General features: G+C 40.7%; 2 protein-coding genes across 7 annotated transcripts; one reads left to right on the forward strand and one right to left on the reverse strand.

The window, feature by feature from the left end:
* Window positions 1-1501: 1501 nt before the first annotated feature.
* On the forward strand, window positions 1502-17922 carry zdhhc2 (zDHHC palmitoyltransferase 2). 6 transcript variants are annotated; one of them, XM_015041257.1, is made up of 14 exons: window positions 1502-2008; window positions 6366-6392; window positions 7785-7879; window positions 8286-8406; window positions 8557-8626; window positions 8741-8773; window positions 9811-9931; window positions 10046-10084; window positions 11539-11671; window positions 13080-13206; window positions 16624-16716; window positions 16864-17011; window positions 17258-17322; window positions 17386-17922. In XM_015041257.1, the coding sequence occupies exons 1-13, from the start codon at window positions 1882-1884 to the stop codon at window positions 17273-17275; spliced, it is 1152 nt and encodes a 383-aa protein (XP_014896743.1). In that variant the 5' UTR covers window positions 1502-1881; the 3' UTR covers window positions 17276-17322; window positions 17386-17922. The 6 variants fall into 6 exon arrangements, with proteins under 6 accessions (XP_014896743.1, XP_014896742.1, XP_014896745.1 ...); XM_015041259.1 differs by having other exon boundaries at window positions 1504-2008; window positions 16864-16955; XM_015041258.1 differs by having other exon boundaries at window positions 1508-2008; window positions 16864-16979.
* Window positions 17923-21165: 3243 nt separating this feature from the next.
* Window positions 21166-26971, reverse strand: cnot7 (CCR4-NOT transcription complex, subunit 7). Its single transcript, XM_015041263.1, has 7 exons — window positions 26790-26971; window positions 26107-26230; window positions 25223-25416; window positions 24009-24170; window positions 23719-23863; window positions 22899-23009; window positions 21166-21678 (listed from the first exon to the last, which is right to left on the reverse strand). Exons 2-7 carry the CDS (start codon window positions 26221-26223, stop codon window positions 21547-21549), a joined length of 861 nt encoding a protein of 286 aa, XP_014896749.1. The 5' UTR covers window positions 26224-26230; window positions 26790-26971; the 3' UTR covers window positions 21166-21546.
* Between the last annotated feature and the right edge of the window lie 97 nt (window positions 26972-27068).

Raw genomic sequence — 27068 nt, forward strand, 5'->3', positions numbered from 1 at the left:
GAAAACCGTGTAATGATTTACAGGGGCTTACAAGCAGTCAAAATTGGCATGTGATACTATTTTCAGCATTTTTCCACGATGAAAGCCATTTTAAACATCACTATGGATCTATATGAATATTACTGAAGCCTTGGAGGGGAAAAAAACCCTCCAAAATGTTTGTTTTGCATATTTGGGGATTCTCCAGGTTTATATATTAATTGTTGGCTCTAAATTAAACCTAGGAGGACTTGTAATCATTATTCTGGTTTGTCACTCTGATAGACTTTGGGATGTAGAATATGTCATATAACAGTGACAGTGGATCTGAAGCTTTTTATAACAAGTATCACAGTAAATACGTTTTCCAAAAATCGCTATGCTGACACATTTTATTTTAAAACAGCAGTAGGACTTTCACTTTTGTGGTTTGTTGGGTTATGTTATAAATACAATTTGATCTAAAGAAAATATCAAACTTTGTAAACAATTAAATCCATAAGCTTTTTAAAAACACAAATAGGATGTCTTTTTTTCAGGTATTTCAGCTGCATAACTGGCAACAAACACTGACTCCAGAACTTCTCATTTTAGGAAAAAAATATTTATTTTCTTCTCCTTTAGAAACATCCAATAGAGCCATCAGTGCCACAATAAAATAATTCTCTGAGTCTCATTTCAAATAAACGAGTCCTGGGTATTTTGCTTCTCTCATAAATGTGTCAATGTGTTATTTATTTGCATTAATGCTTTTGTTTTAGTTTTTAAAACACAAGAATTAGAGCATAATTTTATAGTTTTAATCTATCTGATGACATTGTAAAACATTTAATGTGATTTTATCTTCATTTATTCAGTACTTGAATAGCCATGTGAGTGGGTCTCATGCCGCCCGCTGATGAGATGTTTCCCTGGGTAGTTGCCAAGGGCGGCTATATCAGACAATGCCACTGTTCGAAACTGCACATAATAAACAAAATTTTCTTTATTCAAAGGATGAAAACAGAATCACTGGTTGAGCAAAAACTATGTTTCAATATGTCTCAAGTGTTTTTAGTTTGAATAATTTCTTAATGCTGTGCCCCATAACACTTTCTGCTAGGGCAAACTACAAACTTACAGTGCATAGCTAGTGGTTATGATCTGATTCTACGTGGTAAATAGTAGTGGATTATAGGATGTTTGATCGCCAACAACGACGGACGGAGTGGGACTCAAACCAGTAACCTACCGATTAACGAGACGAACGTTCTTGGGTCGAAAGAGAAGAGGCCAGAGTCTGGCTAAATATCTTGACCACAAAATATTTAGCAAACACGGACATTGTATTTAAAGCAGATGTTAGATAACGTCGGAAGGAGACTGCTTCTAATAAATATTAAACGGTGAAAACGCGGGGCATGATGGGAGGTGGCTGCCTTCACTACGACCGGACGATCTGGTCCAATACGTGTGTGTGTGTGTGTGTGCGTATATATCCAGTCTGAACTCATTGAACCTATCTCCAGCGCGCAAAAAAAAAAAAAATGTGCCAGGCTTGCAGCATCCCGTGGACGTCATGGCAACGTGTCGCGCGGCGCTGGCTCTCAGTCAGACTTGCGTCTGTCTGCGCGCGTGCTCGTGTTTATGTGTGAGAATGCGCGCGGCAAGCCGTCTGATATCGTCTTATCCGTAGTAGGAGAGAGAGGGAGAGAGAGAGAGAGAGGGAGAGGAGGGGGGCGGTGCGGCAGAGAGGCATCAGAGGAGCCCGGCGGGGACGTTGCGACTGAGCTCCCGGTGAGGCTGGTGATCACACTACGATGTAGTGACGGCTCCTACGAGAAGAAGTAGGAGACACGCACCGCGGGAGAAGAGGAGCAGCACGCGAATGCGCATGGTACGATGATCGACTCGTCGTAGACCATGGCGCCGTCGGGTCCACGGAGCATCAAGCGGGGCTGTCAGAGAGTCTTCTACTGGATCCCGGTCCTGTTCATCGCCCTCATAGTGGCGTGGTCATACTACGCCTATGTCTTGCAGCTTTGCATAGGTAAGAGCCGGCTGTCTGGGTACTATGAGGATGTGTGTGTGGGAAAGGGGAATACCTCTGTTCTGTCTGGTGTTTTGTCTCTTTTGTTATTGAGGGGGGGAAACGGGTTTAATTTTTGTTTTGGGTCCGAGACTGTTTGGTTTTTGTCTTTTAATGGTGCAGACGCAAACTGGGGCCAAGGCATAAGCAAACAAAGCTGCTAGGTCCCCTGGAGCCCAACAGGGGATGGGTCTTAATAGCAATAATACTGTAATGAAAGTCAGTCAATTGACATTTAAAATGTCCTTTTATTAGAGTTCAGTGTTTTATTTATTTTGTTGTTTATTTGATATTGACAGATACAAAAGTATGTCACAGTGAACATAGCCGTAGCTAATTCACAACATTCGTCCCTAGAAGGGCCTTTAACAGTTAATTAAAATGTAAAGTTCAGATCAGCAGTAAAATAAACAATATTTGTACTTATGAGTACAATTCTGGTCCATCTTTAGTCTTTAGCCTCGAAATGAATATTTTAATGTTTGTTCAAGGTCTTAAAAATTGTGCCTGGAAAAAGTTTTCAGCCCCTTTGAGCTGTTTGCCACATTTCAACCACAACCTTCAATGTGCTTTTCTGTGGTTTTTACTTTCATAGACCAACAGAAAGTAGCATCTGATAGCGTCGTGTAAGGGAGGGAACTAAATGTTATCAAAAACTTTTGTATATAAAAATCTGAAAAGTCTGTCCAGGATTTTTATTTTTATTTTTTACAACAGATCCCTGACTTTTGTAGTGTTTCTGGCTGTGTGGTTGGTGTTGTTTTCCTACTGGAAGGTGAATTTTAAGGTGAACCTGCTCCTTTTGCAGCATCTACCTCTTAGCTCTTACCGACGCTCCTGAAACGTCCCCACAGCATGATACAGCCACCACTTTGCTTACGTTCAAGCTATTTCTCTCTCACCTTCCTCCACATATTGCTTACTACATGGCTTGAGACAAAATTGCAAATCTCAGTTGCCATAGTTCTGTTATCACAGCCAAAAACAACTAGCTTGATGCTATCTTTCATAGGATATTGTATTTCCAGAGCTTTGCATTTATATTCTGCATGGCGATGTTTCTTTGTGTCTGTTACCGTCCTCAGACCACATGTTCATTTTCAGGTTGGGTTTGGGACATCGTGATAGAGGAAGGAAAAATAACGAGGAAAATGTTGTTTTGTGTGTATTTAATACTAATGTACTAATGTTCGGGTAACTCTAACCCTACTTTGCAGCTCCTTTCAACAAAGGACTTTTTTTCTTTCCACCCTTCCATAAAGTTCACACTCGTAGAGCGCGTCATGATCAGTTGTCACATCTGAAGAAAAGCTGCTCCACAGCATGACGCTGCCACCACCAAGCTTCGCGCTATGTGAGGCTTGTGCTTCAGATGAAGGTCAGCTCAGTCCGCTCGAGTTTGTAGTTGCGATGTGACAAAATGCGAAGCTGTTCAGTGAGGTCTGGCTTCCGATTTTAATCTGTTTTTCTTTTCCAGCTTTCTTTTCTAAGGGAAAAAAATGTCAGAATATTTTCAAAATGTGGCTTTTTTGAAAAAAATCATCTCTTCTGAGAGTTGTGTGAAGGCGTGTTAAGGTCGGACAACAAGAATCTTTGATTAATTACAATAATATAGTCAAACAACAAAATTATAAGTATGTTCTGATGAGGGGAAAAAAGCTTAGATACATTGACATCAGTCAGGGTGGTTCCTTTTTCAAAACAGACACAGTTGTTTGCTCAAACTCCAAACTCCTGATATTAGCTATAATTTGATGCTAATGGGTTAAGAGATCAGGTATTTCTATTAAGGATCATATGAACCAAAGTATACTTACATATATGTATATTTATACCAAAGTATAACTTCACAAAATGCCTAATTCCTCGTTTTAATTGTTTGTTATTTTTCATGTTGGAGTTCTCATAAAATTGCGAATTTATTACGACTGTATTCTTGTAATATCACGTTTTTTTTCTTGTAATTTAAAAAAAAAAAAAAAAAGAACGAAAATTTTAGCCTGACCCTAATATTCAAGTCCAAATAAACATAGAATCTGTAAAACAAGATGGCGGTTCTGGGTTTGCTGACGTCATTCTTGATTACGGAAACCCAAGAATTTCAATGGTGGAAAAAAAATCCAGATTTTTCCCCAATAAGAAAAAAAAATCTTCAAACAAAAAAAAATTTGATTAATCAATAAAATCAATTTATTGATTAATTAGCTTTCCCCACCAACAATCAAAATGAGCGTGGTGATATTTATTTTACTTTCTAACGATTTTATCGGTTATTGGACAGCGTACTTTCGATTAATAGTTACATTAGTGGTGCTTAATATTAGCTAAAAAAAAGCCCCAACATTCAATTACTGCCTTCATTACGTGATGACAGTCATATGCTAGCATCTGCAGTTTTTACATGCTGTTGTAAAAACACAAACCGCAGGACAATAAACCAGTGAGGCGCACTTTGTCGACCGGTGCAGCGTGACAGGATATAAGAAACGGATTAGACCATCTGATTCTCCCTCTGCCACTTCATCATCACCAGCTTAAAGTCTTACAGTGAAAGCTTCAGACTCGTGTGCTCACCCCGCACCCGCCGTCCAAATTTATATCCACCAGCACAGACACAATCAGCATTATCTGCTGGCAGAAAGCCGGACCCTTAATGGCTTTCCTGTGCGCGCACCCGTACCGGGTTTCCTGAGTTTACTGGGTTGACCCGGATAGTGATGGTTTTCTAGGATGTCTCGCTCGCGCTCCATTTGGCAGCAAGAAGTCAGAGCGCGTGGAAGGAAAGTCAAAAAAAAAAAAAAAGTGGGGTGGAGGGGATGAAATGGAGACGGTCTAATGAGAGAGGAGAGGATGTTCTGACAGCTTGTTCCCGAAATATTAACCTTCTTCACAGAATCAACTCTGTAGATCAGTGAGCGCTGGAGGGAAATCCAAAATAAACCCTCCATCAGCAGGCTTTGTTTTTTTCTTTTTTTCTTCTGTAAACTGCGTTTCCTTCGCATGCCTCGTCACAAGACTGAAATTGTGATGCATTCAGGTCACACAGATGAAAACAACAAGCAGCTGCTCCGGGGGCCCCATCTCACTCAGCAGCAGACAGGACACACAGAGTCGGTTGTGTGAAAGTATCATCAGCTGATGCTCCTCCGATCACTTAATCCCATTGTCTGGTTTGCATAACTCGCCTCCAGAAATCTGCGGTTGACCTATTTTCCGTCAAACGATACCAAATAGCATCAGCATCAGCCTTTGAACCGAGCACCTATCAGGTGGAAATTTGGTTGTCGGAGATTAAAAAAAAAACCAGAATGTATTTGTATCGCTTTTACAGACATGTCAATATAATATGCCTTTAAAGGAGCGACATTGTATGTTTTCCAGGCCCATTGGTGCCACTTTATAGCACAATCAAGTATATTAACTTCAATTGTTATAAAAATACTATCTCAAATGTTGCTTAAGTAAAATTTGGCTTTGTAATTTAACACCTTGAGATTGGGCCTCTGTCTCTTTAAGAAGCTCCTGCTCGTTCTGAAACTCTGCCCTCAGGAAGTTGTCACAACTTGACTCCTCTATTAACCCTTTGAGAAACGTTTTTTCCATTGTTGCATTGAGAAGTAGCTCCTATAATGAGCTCAGCAGTTCCACCAGGTGTTTGCTAATTGCTGCTGGCTAGTCTGAAGGAGCAGAGTGGGGGAGTCGCGTGAGAGGGCTGCTCTGTTGAGAGGGAAGCTCTGAAGGAGGACGAGCTTCGTCTTCAAAGGCGGGGCTAGGTCTAACCAGGCGTTTTGCACAGCTGAGTGGTTGCCATGGAGATTAAAGGCTTTCTCAAACAAGCATGAAAGAAACAAAATAACACTCCAGGTATATTTTTGATGAGGGAATAACATTATAACGTGATGTAAAGCTAAAAAGAGTTGATTTTAGATGATACTGACCCCTTTAGCCTCACACACCTTTTCTTTCGTTTCCACGTTTGCTGCAGAGGGCCGCCGATGTACTCGATAAACCGCGTTCACTATTCCTCCTACAGCTCTCCACCAAACGAAGCGTTCGTACGTCTGCCGGGTTTTCTAAAGGAATAATATTAGAGGCACATTTTCCGAGAGACTCACTGAGTCAAACTGACCAGCATGTTGCATATTGATTTTGTGTCTGACCATACTGAGCTCAGGAACCGAAGGCTCCACCAGCTCAGCGTTTATTCACTTCCACCTCTCTGAAGTCAAAACGCTTGACTTTTCCTCCAGCAGCGCTGCGCTCACCCACTGCATATTTCCTCACGCTGATTGTCTTTTTTTAATGGTTTGTTTTCCAGAATCCATCGAGGACACAGGAGAAAAGGGTAAGAGATCTACGAGACAATATTCTCCCAGTCGAAAAAAGAGAGCGGAGCTCCAGCTTCAAAGATAATGTGGTAGTTGGTCACAACTAATTAAATTAAATTTATCAAACATACTTTATTTACATTTATCTAACATGACAATTTCATAAATTGACTTGGATTAACTTAATTTTGTCACTTGTGACCAGTTATTGCAACATATTTAGGTTGGATCAACTGTTTTCTTTTTTCGGGCGTTTAGCCACGATAACGCTTTAGGTATGATGATGCTTTCCCAAAGTATTCACACCCTGTGGACATTTCCTTAATTTGTCATGTTACAGAGATTTTTGTGAGAACTTCATAGAACAAACAGCAACATGCACTGAAAAAAAAAACATATATTTGAAAAATCTTTTAAAAAATCTCTCTATTTTGTTTATGCTAATTTGATTAGTTTTGCTCAAATTATAATTCTGATTTGATTGAAGATTTGATTGGAATTCAACACCAGATGGTACCCTGTAAAAAAACCAAAAAGAAAATTAATGTCAATGTTAATTTTGAAACAGAAAAAAAATCTAACTAAATAACAAAGTGGGGGAAAAAAAGTTCAAAACTACTTTTCAAATTTTGGCCTTATTTAAGTTTCAGATACTTTTTTTTTGTTTGAATTTTTTTTTTAGCAAAAAAAAGAAAGAAAGAAAAACAAAAATGAGCAAACATTTTTGGCCCCAATTTTGTTCCATACTATTATAAATACAATAACTAAACTATGGTCAAATCACTGCAAAAAATAAAAAAATAAATTCCCGCAAAAAATCATCTGAAAGCTGTTTATATTATCAACTGCAGTATTTCTTTTATTGAAAACTGAGTTGGCCTTACAATAATAGATGGCTTTTAAATAGGTTTTAGATATGTTATTCAGTAATCTTTAAACACTTTATAAACCATTAATAAATGTTTATTGTTATGCATTAATTAAGGGTGAGAAGGAGACAAAATCTACATGTTTCTTGCCAAGGTAATAGTGAGCCAAGTCAGTTCAGATATAATTTATATAGAGTTGTTAAACATTTTGGATTACCTTGTAAACATAATTCTTTAGCTTATACTCTCCTTCTCACCCTTAATTAATGCATTCTAACAGTCATTAATGATTTATAACGTGTTTATAGATGCATGGGTAACATATAACCTATCTTTTAGCCATCTATAAGTGGTATGGCTGAGTTCTACAGTAAACCATGAATACTAGGCATTGAATGCTAATAACTGTGTAATAACTGAGGTTTCTCCTAAGAAGCAGAAGACGTGGTAACACCGTAGAAATTCCCACTGTGAACACGGCCACACACACACACACACACACACACACACAGACTGTTGTTCCTGTCGGTCTGCTTGCAGTCGTCTACCTGCTGGCCTACCATGCCATCTTCATCATGTTCGTGTGGGCGTACTGGCAGACCATCTTCACCAAACCCATGAACCCCCTGAAGGAGGTGAGTTCGTCCGGTCGGGATGATGAAACGCTGCAGGAAGCGGCTACAGCCCCCTGCTCTCATGTGATTGAGAGCTCCATTTAAACTAATAATGCTTCCTGGTAGGAGCGCCTGAAGCTGCTGCACTTTAATGGCTGTGATTCTGACCGCAGAGTGAGCACATGAACACATCCCACCGCTGCGTCGGCTCACATATGAGATTCTTCTTTATGAGATGTAATCGATCGATCAGTGGAGGTTTCGTCCACCTTAATAAATTCTCTCCTGTTATTATCATCTCGGTTATTTGCTTCCACTGTTCAGTCACATATATATATTTTCTGTCAGTAATGTCCAGCCGGCTCTGCGCTTGTGGCACAAGCGGGTCAGAGAGCTGAGCTTTGTCTCTCCCCTCTGCCCCGCGTAGTTTCAGCTGTCCCACTCTGACAAGGAGCTGCTGGAGCGCGAAGATCGCGGAGAGTCCCAGCAAGAGATCCTGAGGAGAATAGCCAAGGATCTGCCCATCTACACGCGCACCAACTCCGGAGGTAACGACACGCTCCACGAACGAGCCTTACGGGGTTCCGTTACTGCCAAAAATATACGCAGCCCGGCCCGGCTCGGCCTCTTTGGGTCAAGGGCTAAGAGAGGCAGCGGCGGCTGATTACTGAGTGATTGAACTGACTGTGTCTCCTCAGCGATTCGTTTCTGTGACCGCTGCCAGCTGCTGAAGCCTGATCGATGCCACCATTGTTCAGTCTGCGATAAGTATGCCTCCCCCGCACCTCCGCAGCACAGATCATATAACAATATAGCGCGATAGCATGCTGACAGGAGGGGTCCAATTTAATTACACTGATGTCGACTCGTGCTGTGTTGCAGATGCATCCTGAAGATGGATCACCACTGCCCCTGGTACGTACCGCGCCGTCGCCCCGACACCGATGCACACAAAACTATTTATTGAACGTCACTTTCCGTTTGCGTTCGGACTAGCAGGGGTTTTCCGTAACGCCGAGCGCAGAGCCTTGTGAAAGTGTTCACACCCCTGGAGCTGTTCCACAGTTTGTCACATGGCAACTGCCAGTGGCGGCTCTAGGAAATGTTTTATAGGCGTGAGGAGACTAAGCCAGAAAAATTTTGAGGGAGTGAAGGTTAATAAGAAAAGAAAAAAAAAACGATATATAAATGTATGTGTACACATATACGATTATATTTTTTATTTTATGGATTTATTTGTCGGATTTTACGTTTTGTTTTCATTTTACCTCATCATAATTGCTCACGTTGTATTTTGGCTAAATTGAGACACCTGCAGGTATTCAATCTACTTTCACTGCTACTTCCTAATTCCCCTTGTCTTCGCCCTATCGGAACATTTGTTTCAGTCCAAAATCCATATAGTTTTTTCCCCATATTTTCCAAAAACTACTCAATTATAACTCTGCACACCTGTCTCTGATTCCTTTGGAGGGTAGAGATGGAGTGAAATGCAGGGCGACCCTGGAAGCAAACGAGCAGCAGGACAACAACACCGGTCATAAAGCCACAAAATGGCCCAGTCAAAGTCCACACCTAAATCCAAATGAGAATCTGTGGCAAGAAATTTGACGTGTCTTGTGAGTGCGACCAGACAAAATGTGGAAAAGGCGTATCGATACTTTTGTAAACACACTATTATTATAGCAATTCAAACGCAGCCAGAGGACTGACTGTCTGCAGAGGGGGAGAAATCCAAGCTGAGTTCAACATGAACATGATCTGCTCTCTGCTGAGTTTTTAACCAAATCGTTTGTTCAGATGAAACTTTGTTTGCTCTCGAACCAGCAAATAATCCAGCAGGATAAACTGAAACGGCAACAGGCTAACAAATGTCTTGCTTAGCATCTCGTTGGGGGATGTTTAAGCGTCCGGGTTAATCCTAACGACCTTTCTTCATCGTCTGTCTGCAGGGTCAACAACTGTGTGGGATTCTCCAACTACAAGTTCTTCATGCTGTTCCTGGCCTACTCTCTGCTTTACTGCCTTTTTATTACCGCCACAGATCTCCAGTACTTCATCAAGTTCTGGACAGTAAGTACAGACAAATCGGCACATTCATCCCGTAAAACGTCTAAAAAAAACCAGCAGAGTGTACTGTGTTGTGTTGTTTTGTTTCATAATGTGATGTTTGATCTTTTCAACAAGGCTGGAGGTAGAGCACATTTCCGTCTGAGAGAGTACCTGGTACGAACCACGCAGCTCGTTAGCAATGCACTAAATTAGAAACTGGAAACAGTGGCACGCAAAAGTTTGAGCTCCCCTTGAAATATTTGGCTTGTATTTTTTTTTTTTAGCCTTCTGTTTGAGCTGCGGTTTGTTGCTGTGCTGCAGTCAGTGACATTGAGAACTTCTCTCTGCTAGAGGAAGACGGGGGTTTTCACCGGATACCTGCAGAGTTTGGAAGGGAGCATCACGCCATCTGGAAAATAGATGGAGGTGCCTGTTCCAGCTGACAGCAAAGGGCAGGACGGCCCGTCAGAAACAGCTCATAGTTTTGCTCGACAGCGAAAGAGATTCTGTTCAGGGGAACCAAACTTGTCTGTCGCTGTGTAAAGAACTCTATGGAAGCCCATTTTCAACACCAATTAAAAGGATTAAAAAGAACAACAACAAATTATTAAGCATGCTATAACTGTGAGATTGCATCTCACAAATATTACTTATCGTTTTTTTATTAAATACTGTCAAAACTCTCAGATGCTTATTATTAATTACTGTTTTAAGACAGTAATTAATCATAATTATTAACAATAAGCTTTGAAGTGGTAAAAAAAAGACTAGCATATTACATGTTGATTTTATTTTTAACATAAATAGGTAGTAATTTAAAACTAATGTCATGCGTATGGCTAATTAGCACATGCTAAGTAGTAGCTTGCTGGTGAGCAAATGCATGCTAGCCTTATTTAGCTTGTACTGAGTGATGCTGTAAGTTGAAAATGACTTAGACTGCGATGCTCATTGCTTCTCTAATCCTCACTGGTCTTACTGGTCAGTGATGCTGACGTAGTTTGTCTTAATTTGAAGAATAAAGGACAATGACGAACATCTTAAGTCACAGCGTTAGCCAAAAGGTAAAGCTGCGGTGGCTTAAAGCTAATTTTAGCTTTTGCTAGATGCTAACCAGCGTACGGCTAACACGATGGCTGCACTAAAGACAAGATATGCTCAGCTAATTAGCCATTTGCTGAATACCTTGAGTAAAATGAAGCTCTGCATCAACAGGATGAGTTGAAGTTACACAAATCTCTACCATTTCTGCGTGACGTTGGTGTGGATTTGTATTTATTTGAATCCGTACAATATAAATGTGCGCTGTGGTTTCAAACTTATTTATCCAATTCTTGTTCTATGTTTCAGTGAAGTTGTTTTATTTAATTCTCCTCAATGGGAACTCTTTGGCTCATTAACATGACAGTTTGTAATCAAATGAAATCTTTAATAACGGCACTTTTAATTATGGCTTCGCTGCTCATATTTAAAAAGATAATATCTCCTAATTAAGGTTTTTCCTTTTGGAGCTGGGCTTCCACAGGGACTCTGTAGGACACTGAATCTCTAATTCCCGTAGGTCCAGCCAGTCTTCTGCCCCTCAGAACCAGTGGGTTCATGGTAACGTTCTCCGTCTTCCTCTCCAGAAAGGCCTCCCGGACACCCAGGCGAAGTTCCACATCTTGTTCCTCTTCTTCTCGGCCTCCATGTTCTCCATTAGCCTGGCTTCTCTCTTCATTTATCACTGCTGGCTCGTCTGCAAGAACAGATCCACGCTGGGTACGTCTCGTTTTCAGCCACAGCCACCATCCGGGCCAGATTGGGGCGGTAGCCCAGGGCTGCAGGTTTTTGGGGAAGGCAATTTTTTTGTATGATAAAAAAAATTACACAATTATCAGTTATGAAACCAGAAACAAACATTAAGTTGTCAAATGCCATAATCAAAATCAAGAATAATGAGAAAATATATGTTAAGTATATTAGTCAGTGATTCAATTATTAATCAAAGACAAACTCTAAACAAATAAGGGGTTTTAGCCTTGATTTAAAGGAACTTAGTGTTTTGAAGTTCTATGCACTAGATTTGTGGTGCATAGAAGCTGAATGCTGCTTCTTTATGTTTGTTTCTGGTTCTGGGGATGCAGAGCAGAACCAGAACCAGAAGCAGAAGACCTGAACGGTCTGGAGGGTTCAGACAGCAGCAGCAGATCTTTAATGTATTTTAGTGCTGAGCCTCTCAATGATTTATAAAATAACAAAAGTATTTCAACGTCTATTTATTCTCCGAGCTACAGTTTATTGAAAAAAGAGAAAGTCGCTCCAACATTAAAATACATCATGTGCAATCAAATTAAGTTAGTTAAACTTAATTTATTTACGCCTGTTTAACAAGACAACCGCATAAACTTAATATATTTATTTGGATAAGCTTAGTTTGGTTACTTGCAACAAATGAACTCAGTTTTTTAAAGTCGGATCAACTGCTTTCTTTCTCCTACTGTTTGTGACAAAAAAAGCATGTTGATAAATTTTTGTGAATTTAAACACTGAAATATTAGAAAATGTATGACAATATAGCATATACTTTTGACACCAACTCGGAGCAATCAGTCGGACATTTTAAACCAATAATCCATCGGTTTGTGAACTGCATGAGTAAACTTATTTTTATTTTATTTTTTGGGCTAGGGCACCAAAACCTGCTCCAGCCCAGGGGCCCTCATTCCTCTAAATCCGGCCCTGGCCAGGACCTCCGGTTACATCCGTCCTCCTCGACGCATCGGAGATGGAGAGATTTAAATTGTATTTATATACATTTTTTTTCGTTTCTCATTAGAAGCGCACAGTGGCAGGCATTGTCTCGGTGCGTCGATGAGAGCGGATTACCCAGAGGACCGTGTTACAGCAGCATCACGCAAAGACGCACGGCTCAGAGTCGTAAGCCGCTTAGAGACAGACACCGATACGGCGTCCAGAAAGGCAAAACGTCACACCTGGCGAAACAGCCGTCAGAGCAGCGCAACAAAGACGCTTTGGTTCAGAGGAATTTCACTGAGCGAGGGTTAGGGCTCCCCCTGCTGACCCGGAGTCGCGTCATCAGTCGGGCGTCTAAGCAGAGCCAGTATGCGTTTGCTCATCTTTTCTCCTTTGTCTGTCTGTCTGTCTGTCTGTCTGTCTGCCGTTTCAGAGGCAGTGCGTGCTCCCGTGTTTCGTCACGGCACGGACAAGAACGGCTTCAGCCTCGGTTTCACCAAGAACTTCCTCCAGGTGTTTGGGGATGAGGCCAAATACTGGCCTGTTCCCGTTTTCTCCAGGTGAGATCATCCGTCAGCCAGTTGAAGCCGAACGGTTTTAAAAGTGTTTGTGATGTGTTTTTTTCTCTCTCTCTCTCTCGGTGTACTCTGGCTTCCAACCAAAGTACAAAACCATGACTGTTTAGTGAATTGGGTTTTTTGTCTTTAAGTCTGTGTGAGTGCAGGGGCTGCCCTAGACTGTTTGGTGCCCTGGGCTAATGTGTGCCACGCATCATTTTAAAGAAAAATGAAAGTAACCAGAATAAAAATATAAACACAGATGGCACAACGCACAAACAACAAAAGTAAACAACACAAATACAGAAAATGAGTACAATTAAAATAAATTACACCAATGTATACTACAGTTGCATTTTGAACAGACTCAAATTTCAACGCACAACTGTCAAATAACATACATTTTAAAAAATAAAACAGATTACACTGTTACACTTCAAGAAACATCAACTGTTATTATTAATAGCGGTATCATGTATTTTCCAGGCACACAGTGTCATTTTACAACACAATCAAGTAAAAATCAGTTGCTATAAAAAGGCTGTTTATATCAAGAATGACTTAAATAAAATTTGATGTATTTTAACGCCTTGAAATTGGGCCTCTGTCTCTTTAAGAGGCTCCTGCTCTTTCTGAAACTCCGCCTTCAGGAAGTGATCACAGCATGGTTCCTCTATTAAACATTTACCAACGGTGTTTGCTAATTGCTGCTGGCTAGTCCGAAGGAGCTGAGGGGGGGCAATGCGAGGGAGGCTACTCTGTGAGGGAGAAGCTTGGAAACCTGAAAAGTGCAGCTCAGAGGAGGAGCTTCGTCCTCGAAGGTCCAATGAGTCGTTTTTCACAGCTGAATGGTTGCCATGGAGATAAAAGGATTTCTCAAACATGCATGAAAGAATCAAAGCGACACTCCAGGTGTGTTTTTGATGAGGGAACAACATCATAAAAATTTGATTTAGCATAATTCTGCCCCTTTAAGGAGACTGTTTCCAGCTCTAATGCCCCGATCACCCGACCTCATTCCTCTGCTAATAGTTTTAGTTTTATTTCAGCCCTCTGTCTGGCTGCTGATCTGCTCCGCTCCAGATCGACCTCAGCATCAGAAACGTCACATGACTCCACAGAAGCCTCAGCGCAGCAGTCAGATCAAAGTTTTCCCCCGTCGCGCTCCGTCGGCACGATCTTGAACGTCCCACCGAGTGATCTCATAAGACAAGCTCGTGTTTGATGAGCAGATGGGGGATTTTGTGTTCAGATGGAGCAGCTTATGCTGTCAGCCGGTGAAGAGCCTCTGCATGCACATTACAAGCTGCCAGACGAGACGAGTCAGGGGCGTTTTTCATCCTTCACCCGCCGCCCCTGTTCTCCTTATAATCCTCGTTGAGGTGTAATAACTTACAGATGTGGACACTCTGTTTTATGTTATAGAATATAAGCAGGGCCTGCAGAAGTGTTTATACTCTTTGAACTTTTTCACATTTTATCACGTAACAAATCCAGATATCAATGGATTTTATTGGGGGGGGGGGCATTTTATTTAACACTGCACTCTACACACGACGTCACCATGGTGAAACATGGCAGCGGCGGCGAGTTGATCAGAGCAGATAGAAAATAGAAAAACAGGGGAAAAAAATTCTTCAACAGCCTTTGAATCTGTGGCTGAATTTGAGTTTGCACATCACACTTAGAAATTACCATCTGGAAAAAGATTTATTTAGACGCGGGCGCCATTTTACTTTCACTTAAAGTTGCATAAAAATAATTTTTTTAACATATTGATTAAAATTGTTATTATGATGTGAAAGTTTGATATAAGACAGATAACGTGTGAAAAGAAATCTAACTTCTCTACAGAAATCCGCCACTCAGTCAGAAAGAACCAATCAGAGACAGGGTTTTTTTTTTTTTTTTTTGAGCGCTGGCAATCATACTAGTGTATGAGCTGTTCTCTGCTACGCTACAGCTGGTTCACCATAACGTAGCCCCTCTGCATGATGGGAGATGAACAGTTTTCCTGTAGCAGTAAGGTGTTTCTCCGCGATTAGCACATTAACAGCACGTATACGAGCATGATTGGCACAGATAAGTCCCTCCTCCTGGCTCTGATTGGTTGTTTCTGACTGGGAGCTGTGCACTTCTTCAGTAGAGGAGGTGGAGGATTTTTTCAAACTGTCTGACTCATAGTCACAACATGGTGACAGTTTTAACAAATATGTAACAAGAAAACATTTAGGTAAAAATGACACACTGTGTGTTGGTCTATAAAGTCCCAATAAAACACTGTGAAGTTTGTGGTCGTAACGGGACAAACGTGAAAAGGGGAGAGAATTCTTTCACGAAGCATTTTATTGAGTCTCACTCTGTCAGATTCCCATTTTCACAACGGCTCCCTAAATGTCAGCAATCTGCAGGAATTCAGACATATATACAGTCTAACTGATGTATATTTATACATGTGTGAATGGAGTCTGTGTTCAACCTGGAGCTATCTGAGCCCGGCCACTTACTGTCTAACAAAGTGCTTCAAACGACTGAAAGTCCCTGCAAAGCGCTGCTGCTCAGCATCAGCATCAGCATCAGCGCTGTAAATCAATACAGAGGCTGCAGCTCAGCAATCTCACTAATTCCTGCTGACAGAACGAAAAACACTCTGATTGTATCACTACTGACGTTCAGGTCTAGATTTCCCTTCGGCTGTAAAATCTATGATTTAAGTGTGTCAGGGACTTCTCGCATTTGACAGCTGAAGTGAATATAACGCCGCAAATGAAATACTGAACTCTTTTGTTACGTTCATACACATGTAAGCTGCAGGAAGAAATAACTTTTTTTTTTTTTTAATCATTAATGCTACCTACTTTTTTCAGAGTTTTCTTTGTTCATTATATAAATCTGGACATTTTTATTTTCTGCTTCTCTCTTTGCTCCTTTATGCAATAAGAAGAGAACGTAAACTATGCGTGTTTGTGCAGTGAGCAGGGCCGGATTCAGAAAGATAAGGGACCCTGGGCTAGAGTCAGTTTTCGTGCCCTATCTGAAAAGAAAAAAAAAAAAAGCATTTAATTCATGAAAATTACAGCACATTAATAGGTTGGCCCACACATAAGCAGGTTTAAAACCATGTTGGTCCCATAAAGATCTAATTTAAGGTCAGAGTTTTCAAATGTGTGAGTTTGTATACATCAACATCGTATAATTGTATAATGAGTTTCATATAAGTTATAATGTAAAGCATACATTCATTACAAAAAAATTCAAAGTCTTTGGCGCCTCCCTATAAACTTGCTGCTGCCCCTACAAGCCATTTTGAAATTTCAGCCCAGGAGGGTGAAAGTAATGAATATAAGACCAGAGTTAAAATAGATCATTTGATTTTTATGTACAGTATCAGCAGCTCTTCTTCCTGTGTTGTCTGTACAGTTTAGGTGACGGATGCTCATTCCCGACCTGCCTGGTGAATCTGGACCCTGAGCAGCCGTCGTCTCCCTCTGGATCCAGCTCAGCCAGCAAGAGGTGACTGTTTTACTCTGTCTCACTTAAAATCCAAGAGAATAAAGACAAATAATGAAATGAAATTGACTTTAGGTTTCATCCCAGCATACAGAACTATTTTATTATAAACAGTTTTATTAGTTTGTGTGTTTTTCTTTGTCTTTGTAGTGCAGCAGAGGGCCGCCAGTTCCCGTCCAAACCGCTCCGAGAGAGCCAGAGTCGACTGCTCACCAGCACCCCCTCCTGGTCAGAGAGTGAAGGTGCAGGAGACAAGGACAAGAAGGGCAAGGCCACGGACACTGTGATCTTTGCAAAAATATTCTTTGCACCCCTTTAACACTTCCACATTTTGTCACGTTGGAGCCCAAGATTTCAATAAATTGTGATTTTTTTTATTTTTTACAAACCAACACAAAAATGATGCATCTTAGCTGCTTGTCTGATTTTTTTTAAAGTGAAAAATGTAGAAAAGTTCAAGGGGGATGAATACTTCTGCAACTTTTTCTACTTGTTGTTTTACCTCACTGGAGTGTTTTACGTGTGTTTATGTCTGTGTGTTCAGGTGCCAGTAACCCAGTGATGACCATTGAGAACGAGGCGTAACAATGACCACACATGACCAGAAATGTAGGTAAACATGATCCCAACATTAAAACCACATCATCATCAGTAACTGTTTTCATCCTCCAGGTCAATGCTGCCCTCCTCCGTGTTTGTGCCTATCAGAATTCGGCGTGATTGGCGGCGACGTCTGCCGTCACGCAACGCGACTCGACCGACGAGCGGTCCGGGATTTACCGCTGCCGTCAGAAAGTCAAGTGGACGAAAAAAAAAAAAAAATGGAGATTGCATTCCAGTCATCTGCTCTTCTTTGGATGTAAATAAGCACAGAGATGCCGTCGAGAGGATTGCATTTTGTTTTCTAACTCAGTCGGCTGCTTTTTTCTTTTCTGTTGCGTTCAAGAACCACCTGCTGCTGGTTTCCCTCAATTCTTTGGCACATCAAGAACAAAACAAAAAAAAAAGAAAAATTGCTGAGCGATATCAACGCGCTCTTTCTGACATTCCTTTCTCTTGTGAAATGTTTGTTCTTTTCGTTTCCACACGCATCATGGTGAGTATTGTGAACGTGAAAGAGTTGCATGCTCTCATCTCAGGATGTCGACGCAAACACAAGCTGGTAACGACATAAAAGAAGAAGAAATTGTAGTAATTAGTAATTACTTTCAATATATATTTTTTTTTTTTTAAGAAAAAGGGCTCTTCTGACTCTGAGTAGCCTGAGTGAGGATGTCACTGAAACATCTGCTGGAGCTCAAAGCCTGGAGTTCATGTCTCACTGCTGCCCAGACGCTTCCCGACTGTTTCCTCTCCTGGACGGAGTTTCTGCAACCGGCGACGACCGACCGCCGTGGAAAAGCAGAGACTGTTCAGTGATTGGCTGAATTATTGGAAGAAAAAAAAAGTCCTGTACAGTCACTTTAGGCTGGGAATGACTATGTTATTAAACTGTAACTCAATAGTACTTTCAAGAATGTACACTTTGAAAAGCTTCGTTGTGACATATATTTTTCTATCTTTCTGTCTGTGAGACGACGTGGATGTTGTGAGGCAGGCGATGTAACAGCTGAGATGCCTTATGGGAATAAAATGAGTTCATCCTCTGTGTCGGCGTGTTTGAAGATTTCAAGATTTTTTTAATCAGAAATGAGGGTCTACTGAAAATTATGCACTCAGTTCTTGGTCTGGGCTCCTTTTACATCAGTGCAACAATTAGCGACTACAGTTTTAATCCGTTGAGCCCATCTTGACCTGTCCTGTGAGGAAATACCTAAAACACCCTGCAGAAATATTAAATATTACCAAGTATTTTTGGTTTCTAGAGCAAACAACGGAAACGCTTTTTTTTTTTTTTTGACACCGTCATAAACATAACACCTGCTATGAACATGAAGGAGTCTTCATGGATGTTTATACCTGATGTCATTAAGTGTCAGTCGGCAAATAATTACACTTTTAATGCAATGTTGCTTTAAAAGTCCATTAAAAGTGCCAATTTTGCATTAAAGTCTCATTATTTACAAAATCGTGCAAAGTTGGCGCTTTTCATGGACTTTTAAACTTTTTTTGCATTATGTCATTATTTTCCGAATGAAACTTCATGACATCAGTCATAAACATTCATGAAGACTCCTTCATGTTCATAGCAGGTGTTATGTTCATGACAGTGTTAGGAACAAATAAGTGTTACCCAAACACCTTACCACACTTGAAATAAGACAAAAATAACAAGCAACTTTTCAGCAACATAGACTTTTTTAAGTCAACAATTCCTTAATATTAATGAAAAAGTACTAATTATAAGTCGATGAGGTGATTTGGACTCTGTAGTTGTATCACCATATTTTGTGATGAGTATTTATTGCTTCTTTTTTAGGTGACTGTACAGCTGTGACTGAACCCACAAAGTAATAAAACATTCCAGTTTGTAATGTGACTCATATCAGACACATGATATGCATCATTAAGTGCATTTATAAAATGTGTTGATATTTACTGATGCTCACTGAACAAACGGTGGAGAAAACAGTAAAAATAATTCAGACCACACGGACAGCATTTGGGTTTCTCAAACATTACTTGGAATTGATCATAAAAAGGATGAATCACACTTCATAGAAGAAACTGTGAATGGATGATAAAGAAAAGTAATGTCTAATTTTTATTGGTCAATTTCCAGCAAATTTTTTTACTATTTTTGTCCATTTCAAGTTATTTCAGGGCCCCTTGGAGGCTTTTCTGTCATTAATAGAGACGTAACAACAATTTGATCCATATAATAATAATAACCTTTATTATTATTATAGAAACCATGCAATAAGTTACATGGACTACAACTAAATTGGGTGATAAATGTAGTTTAGCCCTCCTGGTTTTAATTTATTTTGAAGTTCTGTTAAGCACATTATTCTGTTATAAAATGGTTTTATGAATGACTGATGTCTGTGGTTTGGCTTTACATCCTTTTCTTTCAAACTTTTTTCCTTTCACTCAATTTTCCATTAATATCCCTAAATACAGAACTGTCACTTTCACTACTTATTAGACTTTCAGTGTATCCATAAGTGGGGTAAGACTCCATCGAGGGTTTAGCATAAAAGTCTATTTTTAATCAGATCAATTCTAATTTTCTGAATCTAAATTTTGGTTTTAATTATTAAACAAAAAAAATAATAATCCAGAAACAACCCCTTGAAATACTTACTTAGTTATATTCATCTCTTCAAATTCAATTACTACAATGAACTTTCCAGCGGTTTATTTAGATGACAAAAAGATTTCACTGCCGAGAACTGTTTTTTTTTCTTTTTCCAGTAGAAAAATTTCAAGCCTTTATTTACAAAAAAACATCTAAAAACATTCCTCTCTTTATGTTGCATATTGTTTTTTTTCTTTCTTCTTTACAGTGTGAGAGATGAGCTGCAGAAAAAGGAAAGGAAGCGCATGTCACGTTCGGAGGCAGAGGTCAATAAGAAGCTGCTAACCTACGACCTTAACACGCCTAGAAGCGGGATGTGGGAACCGATCAACAAGTCCGCTTCGAGTCCGACGTTTTGAAAAGCATGCGGTCCGCTCTGCGCCCGAAACCGGACGACGCTACAGGAAGGAGGCATTCCACAACTCGAGTGGTGTTAACTACGAAGAAAAGGGCTTGTTTTTTTTTCTCCCCTCCTTTTTATTCCGTTAAAACAATAAAAGAAAAACGAACTCTGTTCAGAGTAGTTCAGGTTGACGTCAGCATGTCCTACTGGGTTTGTTTAATGGGAAAAGCTGCTTGTGTCACTGGTTGATTATACAGAGCTCATGCATCTGACTATGTGTGCGTCTGTCAGCGAGAGCGTTTACACACACAGACACGCACACACACACGCACGCACACACACACACACATAAATGACACGCATTCCTCCTGGTGAAAAGCATCTGGATACATGCTATTCGTACGACAAGGAAAAAAACAAAACAACAACAAAAAAGACAGAAATGATTGAATGAGGAGACGCTTCTCACAGTGAAATCAGAGCTTATTCAGGTCGGTACAAACATTCTCGTCACGTGAACAAATCAAGAACAAAAGATTCAAGTGTCGGCGAACACACACTCGGTGAGGACTTCCGTCTCGATCCGTCCGGATTTTATTTTTTGTCGTTTAGTGTTGAAAAGGGTCACTAGTCAGCGTAACCGGCACAATAAATTAAAAGGTTTAAAAGAGAAGAATGCAGCTAGTGTTAAGGCCGAGCGTGGCGAGAGCTGCTTTCGCGGCGGTGGGAGAGTTGACATGTTCGCGATGTAAAAAAAAACACAAAAAAAAAACAGGAACACGGAAGGCAACGGAGAGGAGACGGAGACGCACCGCAAACGTGTTCAGCGTTCCGTATAAAATCAGGGTTAGAGCTTCTTCTTCTTTTGTTTTTTTCTTGCTTTTTTTTTCTTTTGTAAAGTGCAAAAAACATGTCTGCAGAACACTTGAGGGAAAACTAAAATCCCATCTTTTCAGGCATGTTCAAACCGAACCGAACCGAGCCGAGCGTCATCTTGGCGCCGCCTCGCAAGGGATAAAAGGCTAAACTCGCGCGCATGCGGCTCGCGGTGCGGACGAGGCTTCTTTTCCGCTCGTCTGAGACGGGCGCGGCCGATGGGGAAGAAGAAGACGACAAAACAAACAAAAAAAAAGACAGCTAAATAACGCGAATGTACGTCGGTGTTTTTGTTCCTCCGTTATCGTGGTGGAACCGGCTCGCCGCCTCGGAGCCGGGCCGGACTTTGGGACGGTGGGAGACTCCGGCGATGTCACGACTGCTGCTTGTTGGCCTCCTCTTCGTAGGCGTTTCCCGTTCCGTTCTGCACGTAGGCGGAGCCCGAGCCCAGACCGTACAGGTGGCCGCAGTACTTCGCATCATCGATGTGATCCTCGAAGAACATCTGGAGGGAAGAAGGGCGGACAGCGATACAGATGTGTGATTACGTCATAGACTGGGAAAAAATAAAAACAGTTTGATAGTCACGAAAAAAATTATCAGCAGAAACAACTGGGACTAGCTACCAATTAGCGTATCGGATCTTTAATCAATTAATCGGATAAAAGAATGTGCACGTTCTGCAGATTTTTACTTAAATCTTTTATGTAGAATATAAAAAAACCCACAAATGTAATTATAATTTTTTTTTGCCTATAATACAGTAACTTGGCATTCCTTTGGTGCTTCATCATTTGTAGCATCTGCAGCTAAAAAATTGCTTCCAACGTGAAATGCTCGGCCGGTTCTGCTTCTATTCTCCAATTAACGATTAATCGATTACGAAACTGATCACAATTAATCGGATTAACTGTTTCGATACTAATTATGGTCATAATCTTTTATTGATTTAAGTGGGTAAATGTGGTAAACAAGTCGTTAACAATACTGGGATTGGAGGACACCGGTGGTGTTGGGATTCAAGTTAAGAAAATGAAACATTTTATTACCTGAAATGAATAGTATTTCTTTGGAGAACACTTGATTATTTGTAGATTAATTGAAAAATACTTGCATTAGCCTATTAATAATTTCATAGCAAACGTAGCTTAATAAGATATTTTATGTAATTTCTTATTAAATTTGAGTCAAGTGAAGCTAAAACTCGGCGTGTCTAGAAACACCAGGAGTTCTGGGTAAAATGAATCTACAGATTGTTTTGTTTCTAAATGCAAACGTTTATATTTTTGTACAGTTTTGGGTATGTTTGAGTACGTCGTTCTAACAAATGGCCTTTTAAAAAAAAAATCTACTCAAAAGAAAAGTTTTTTAAATCCAATCAATCACTAAATTAGTTGACAATTATTTCAATAATTTCATTAAAATTTACTTCAGCGACTTATTTTTCATAAGTGTGTTATTTCGTGTGTCTTTGTGGTTTGGCGACAATTGTAACACACCAACACGACATCTCGACTTTGACTAGGCCATTTTGATAATGCTTTCATCTACATTTTTACGCTGTAGCTCCGGCTGTACGTTCTAAGAGAAACTGTAAGGTTTAGGGTTGAAATAGGCCAAATTGTGACAAAATACCCAGCAGAATCAATATTCTCCCCTGACATTGGAAGCTGAGAGCCAAAGGAAGCGGAGCTCTGCGTCAGGCTGCTGACTTGGGGCTCCTACCTCTCTCATTTTGAAGAACGCCATGCCGGTGAGTAGAGAGTCCGAGCCGGCCTGGTGCTGCGGTCCGATTCTCTCCAGCTCCAGCTGCTCAGCTACTTCCTGCAGCCCGCCCTGAACACAAAGCGCCGTCAGTCACGCTCAGCAAGTCCACATAATGGAGGACAGCACCGCTAACAAGCCACAGGCAGCATGTCTCCAGATAATACGGTCGTGTTTCGGAGAATAACACCGCAGGATGATAGGAACTTAGAGAGGAAAAAATTGGATTATTTTTCACTGAACTCTAATCTTTTGATGGAAAGAAACTCTGCAAGATTAAAAATACAAGACATTAGTAAAAACTATAAGTTTAAGTTGACAGAAGTATTTGTGAAAAAAAAAACAAACAAAATAAAAAACAAGCTGAGCCCAAACAGGAAGTAAAATACATCTAATTTAGAAATCTGAAGCGCGTTTAACTTTTTGTTTCTTAAACACCTCGAAACAGAAAAGTCGTCACAAATGAGAGCAGCTTGGAGCAATCAAAGCCCCTGTCGGGCATTTAGGAAGAACGAGCTCTGAATTCCTGCTGGACGTGTTTGATTGTTTCCATCAATCATTTATCGGACTGTTGCCGCACGGCGCCATTTAACACCATTCGGGTCTCCGTCCTGCCATGATCACTCTGCTCCAGCTGCAGCGTTGATGGCAGAACTGAGACCATCAGGCAGAAACGTTAACGGTTTCTAATATCAGATATCAACCCTTACAGTTACTTCAGGAATCAGAGTTTCCCAGCAATAAACTAAACCCAGGGATCCTCTGCCATTTCTCAGACTACCTTCAGGTTCTTGCAGCTCTTCATGAGGTACTTGACATCATAAATGACCGGGAAGTACAAGCGGAGAATCTCGAAGAAGTCCACCTCCTCCTCAGGCAGGTTGGCGTTAGACAGGATCTTGATCAGGTATCCAAAGTCATAGCCACTGCAAAAACACAAACAAGGAAACGGGCGGGAATGTTGGGACAAACGTTCTGAACAGAAAAAGGTGCCGGCGCCAGCATTCGTTTGCCACGTCGAAATCTTGACTGCGACGGTTTGAGGCAAATTCAGGAACACGAGCAGCGTACCTGTGAAAAGACAGCCACTTGACGCCGTCGCACAGCACCACTCCGGACGTCATCAGCAGCTCTGCGAAGTACAGCGTCTCGATGCCTTCCTCCTCGTGCTTCTTGAACTGAATCCCTGAAGTGGTCAGAAGCTCAATGGAGTCCTGTGCATACATATCTTCTCTAATGAAGAGAGAAACAGAACCGCAGAGTTCTGATCTGAACTACTCAGCTCGGCAAGCGCGCGCTCACACACACACACGCGCACACACACACACACACACACCAGTCAGTGTCTGTCAGGAACAGTAATGTAAAGTTTGTATGGGTAAAATTGCAGCAACTGAAACCTCAAAACGGTGACACCCAGTTGGATTGTGGGATTTCTGTCCTTGTTGCTAATTTCACCCTGACAGCTGGCTATTCTTCATATTCTGTGCTTAAATATTATAATTATGATTACTGGTGGGATGTGATTAAAGTTTTTAATAGAGTTAATTTCACAATCTGTAATCAATTAATCATCTTTTAATCGAAAACCATATATTGACAAAATGAGCAACATTTTCAATTCAAAAAACCTTTTTTTTTCCTGTTAAATTATTGAATAAAAAGACTTTAACAACAAAGACATTTATTGTTTTTAAACTGTTATTTAGGTTATTCCACCATCAGATTAGTGCAAAAATGCCATTCAGCTTCCACGTGTTTCAACGTCTTTGAGGAAATCCTTCTTTAGAAATGTGAGCTGTGAACGCTGACATTAGCGTTTAGCTTCGAGATGCTATTTCAGGCCTGAAAAGCTTTGCTAACAGGCTAACTCTTTTTAGCGCTATTTGGAAACAACAGTTGTATTCTCAAGCATCCTCTTAAATCGTCTTTTGAAACAAAGTGAGCCAAGGGAAGTCACTTTGTTGTCCGTTGCTGTTCGGGGATGTTGCTCGTGCATCAGATTTACCGGCGTACCAGAAACATGTGAATGCAAAGGTTCAACCGGGAACTTTGGAATATAAAAAAATTTTTAATCAATTGTGCTAAAAAATGTTAACACATTAAAATCTATGTAATGAATTAATCAAAATTGTTGCATTAAAGTCTCGGCTTTAATTGTGATTAATAAATATATATAAAGTCTAGCTCGTATGCTCTAGTACAAGTTGTATTTCTTAAAATTTTTTGCAAGCTCTGCAAATTTACCCAGGCAACATAAGACACTGACAGGACGGCGATCTTACGTGAGGTTGAACTTAAAGTTGAACTGCCACGTTGACGTTCCTGGAGGATATTCTCCCTGCTCGTTCATGAACGTGAGACCCAGCTGTATTATCTTCAGCAGATCCACGTTGCAGCGCAGCAACTGGTACTGGTAGTCAGCGTTGCTCCTGAACTCCCCAATCGGTCTGGCGACAACGCCCGGAAACTCCGTGTCCTGCAAGAGAGCGAGCCGCTGTTACCCAGAAAGGGGGCTGACGGCGTCTGGGAGACCGGCGCCCGCCAGTAGGAAAGAAACAACGACCAGTTTGTTGCTGGTGAGTCAATAAATTACAATACGATCAAAAAGTTTAGTTTAGTATTTGATTATCAAAACGTGAAACTAAATATTTAATACACAGTAATATATTGTGTTTATTTCAGTTAAGTTAGATAAATTCATTTCTTAGAAAATTTAAATATACATGCAACAGAGTCATACGTTTCTTGGTGAGTAACCACATTTTTGAGTGTCTCACATTTTTTCCTTCCACTGAACATTCTATTAATAGTTAATTTGTCCTTTATACATTATTATTTTTGTAATCAGAATCATATAACATTCTAATTTCAAGACAAAGTTAATTTTGGGACATTATTAATCAAAACTGACACAAACATATACTAGAAATGTATCAGATTGTGCGCTTGGTGAATTTAACTTAGCTAGTGATTGAGTGATATGATGACAAATATTACCACTGCCAACACCAATGAGGAAATCGGGTGTTGATAACAGCTCCATTTAGCCTGTATTAATACTTTTTGCATATTTCCACACACATTTTGACGTGACAATGCTAATATTCAATGACTTTGCATACAGTAATCCTGACACAAATTGCCAAATTGAATAATCCCAACTTACCATTGCGATATAGTTGTATTTCCGGATGACCTGTCGGATCCTCTTCAGCTCCTCCTCCAGGTTGTTGGACCAAACCTCACATATTCTTTGGCTGTGATCCACAGTGGCTGCGGGCATAGTGCCACTTCACGAACAACACAGAGAACACAGGCCAGTGATTCAGGGAACTGCTGTTTTGTGGACAACATGTCGTGTCAGGATGAAATTTAGATAACCAAAACTCTCCATTAATAAGACTTTTTGGTTTGCAGCAGGAGACCATTTATAACCAGTCCAGTGACTTTTCAACAAGTCACATAAACGCCAGGAAATCTTAGATTTCAAAGCAACAGCGGCAGTAATTGTTTCACAGCACATTCCAGCAGTGTTAGCATGGCAGGAGCGCAGTGGGAGAGCGGCTTGTCAAACGGGACGTGTTCAAACATTAGCTCGGCTCCACAGCTGCTCTCTGACTAGCTAGGTTACCAGTTAGCAGGTTATCCACGCAGAACTGCTGAACACCAGTGGGGAGAGTGGACTGAACGCTGTTTATGCTTTTATTAGCCTCCCCAGCTAAACAGCTAGCTTCACAATTTAACAGGAGTGTATGCAAAACATGAAACAAACGAGTTGAAGTCGCAGCGCAGGCACACACCAGGCTCCACTTTGATACAGCAAAGGTGGACGTTGCTTCGGTAACTTACCGTTCCCCTAACCGGGCAGGTGTGTGTTAAAGCGTGTGCTATCTGAAAAATGTTAATGTGTTCTGTGTTATTGTGTCGGGGCTTTTCCGCTAACTTTGAGATACTTAATATTCTGTATCGTTTTGATGTCAACCTACGGCTGCCATCATAGCTGAGCCTCCACAACGTCATCACGTAAAATCGAAACAGGCGTGTAAAGTAGGCGACGTTTTACGTTCTCTCTCCCCTCCTAGTGCCCGACTCCAGCAAGTGGCGATGGGCCGTCCGACTCTTTTCTAG

This window comes from Poecilia latipinna, unplaced genomic scaffold (assembly GCF_001443285.1).
Source record: "Poecilia latipinna isolate Pla-1442-1.1 unplaced genomic scaffold, P_latipinna-1.0 Scaffold544, whole genome shotgun sequence".
NCBI classification, from domain to species: Eukaryota; Metazoa; Chordata; class Actinopteri; order Cyprinodontiformes; family Poeciliidae; genus Poecilia; species Poecilia latipinna.

Coding starts and splice junctions, on each gene's coding strand:
- zdhhc2 (XM_015041256.1), top strand. CDS start 1,882: ATGGCGCCGTCGGGTCCACGGAGCATCAAGCGGGGCTGTCAGAGAGTC. Junction 7,880..8,285: donor CCATGAACCCCCTGAAGGAG/GTGAGTTCGTCC, acceptor TGCCCCGCGTAG/TTTCAGCTGTCCCACTCTGA. Junction 8,627..8,740: donor CATTGTTCAGTCTGCGATAA/GTATGCCTCCCC, acceptor GCTGTGTTGCAG/ATGCATCCTGAAGATGGATC.
- cnot7 (XM_015041263.1), bottom strand. CDS start 26,223: ATGCCCGCAGCCACTGTGGATCACAGCCAAAGAATATGTGAGGTTTGG. Junction 24,171..25,222: donor AACTTTAAGTTCAACCTCAC/GTAAGATCGCCG, acceptor TCTCTTCATTAG/AGAAGATATGTATGCACAGG. Junction 21,679..22,898: donor CGTTCTTCAAAATGAGAGAG/GTAGGAGCCCCA, acceptor TCTTCCCTCCAG/ATGTTCTTCGAGGATCACAT.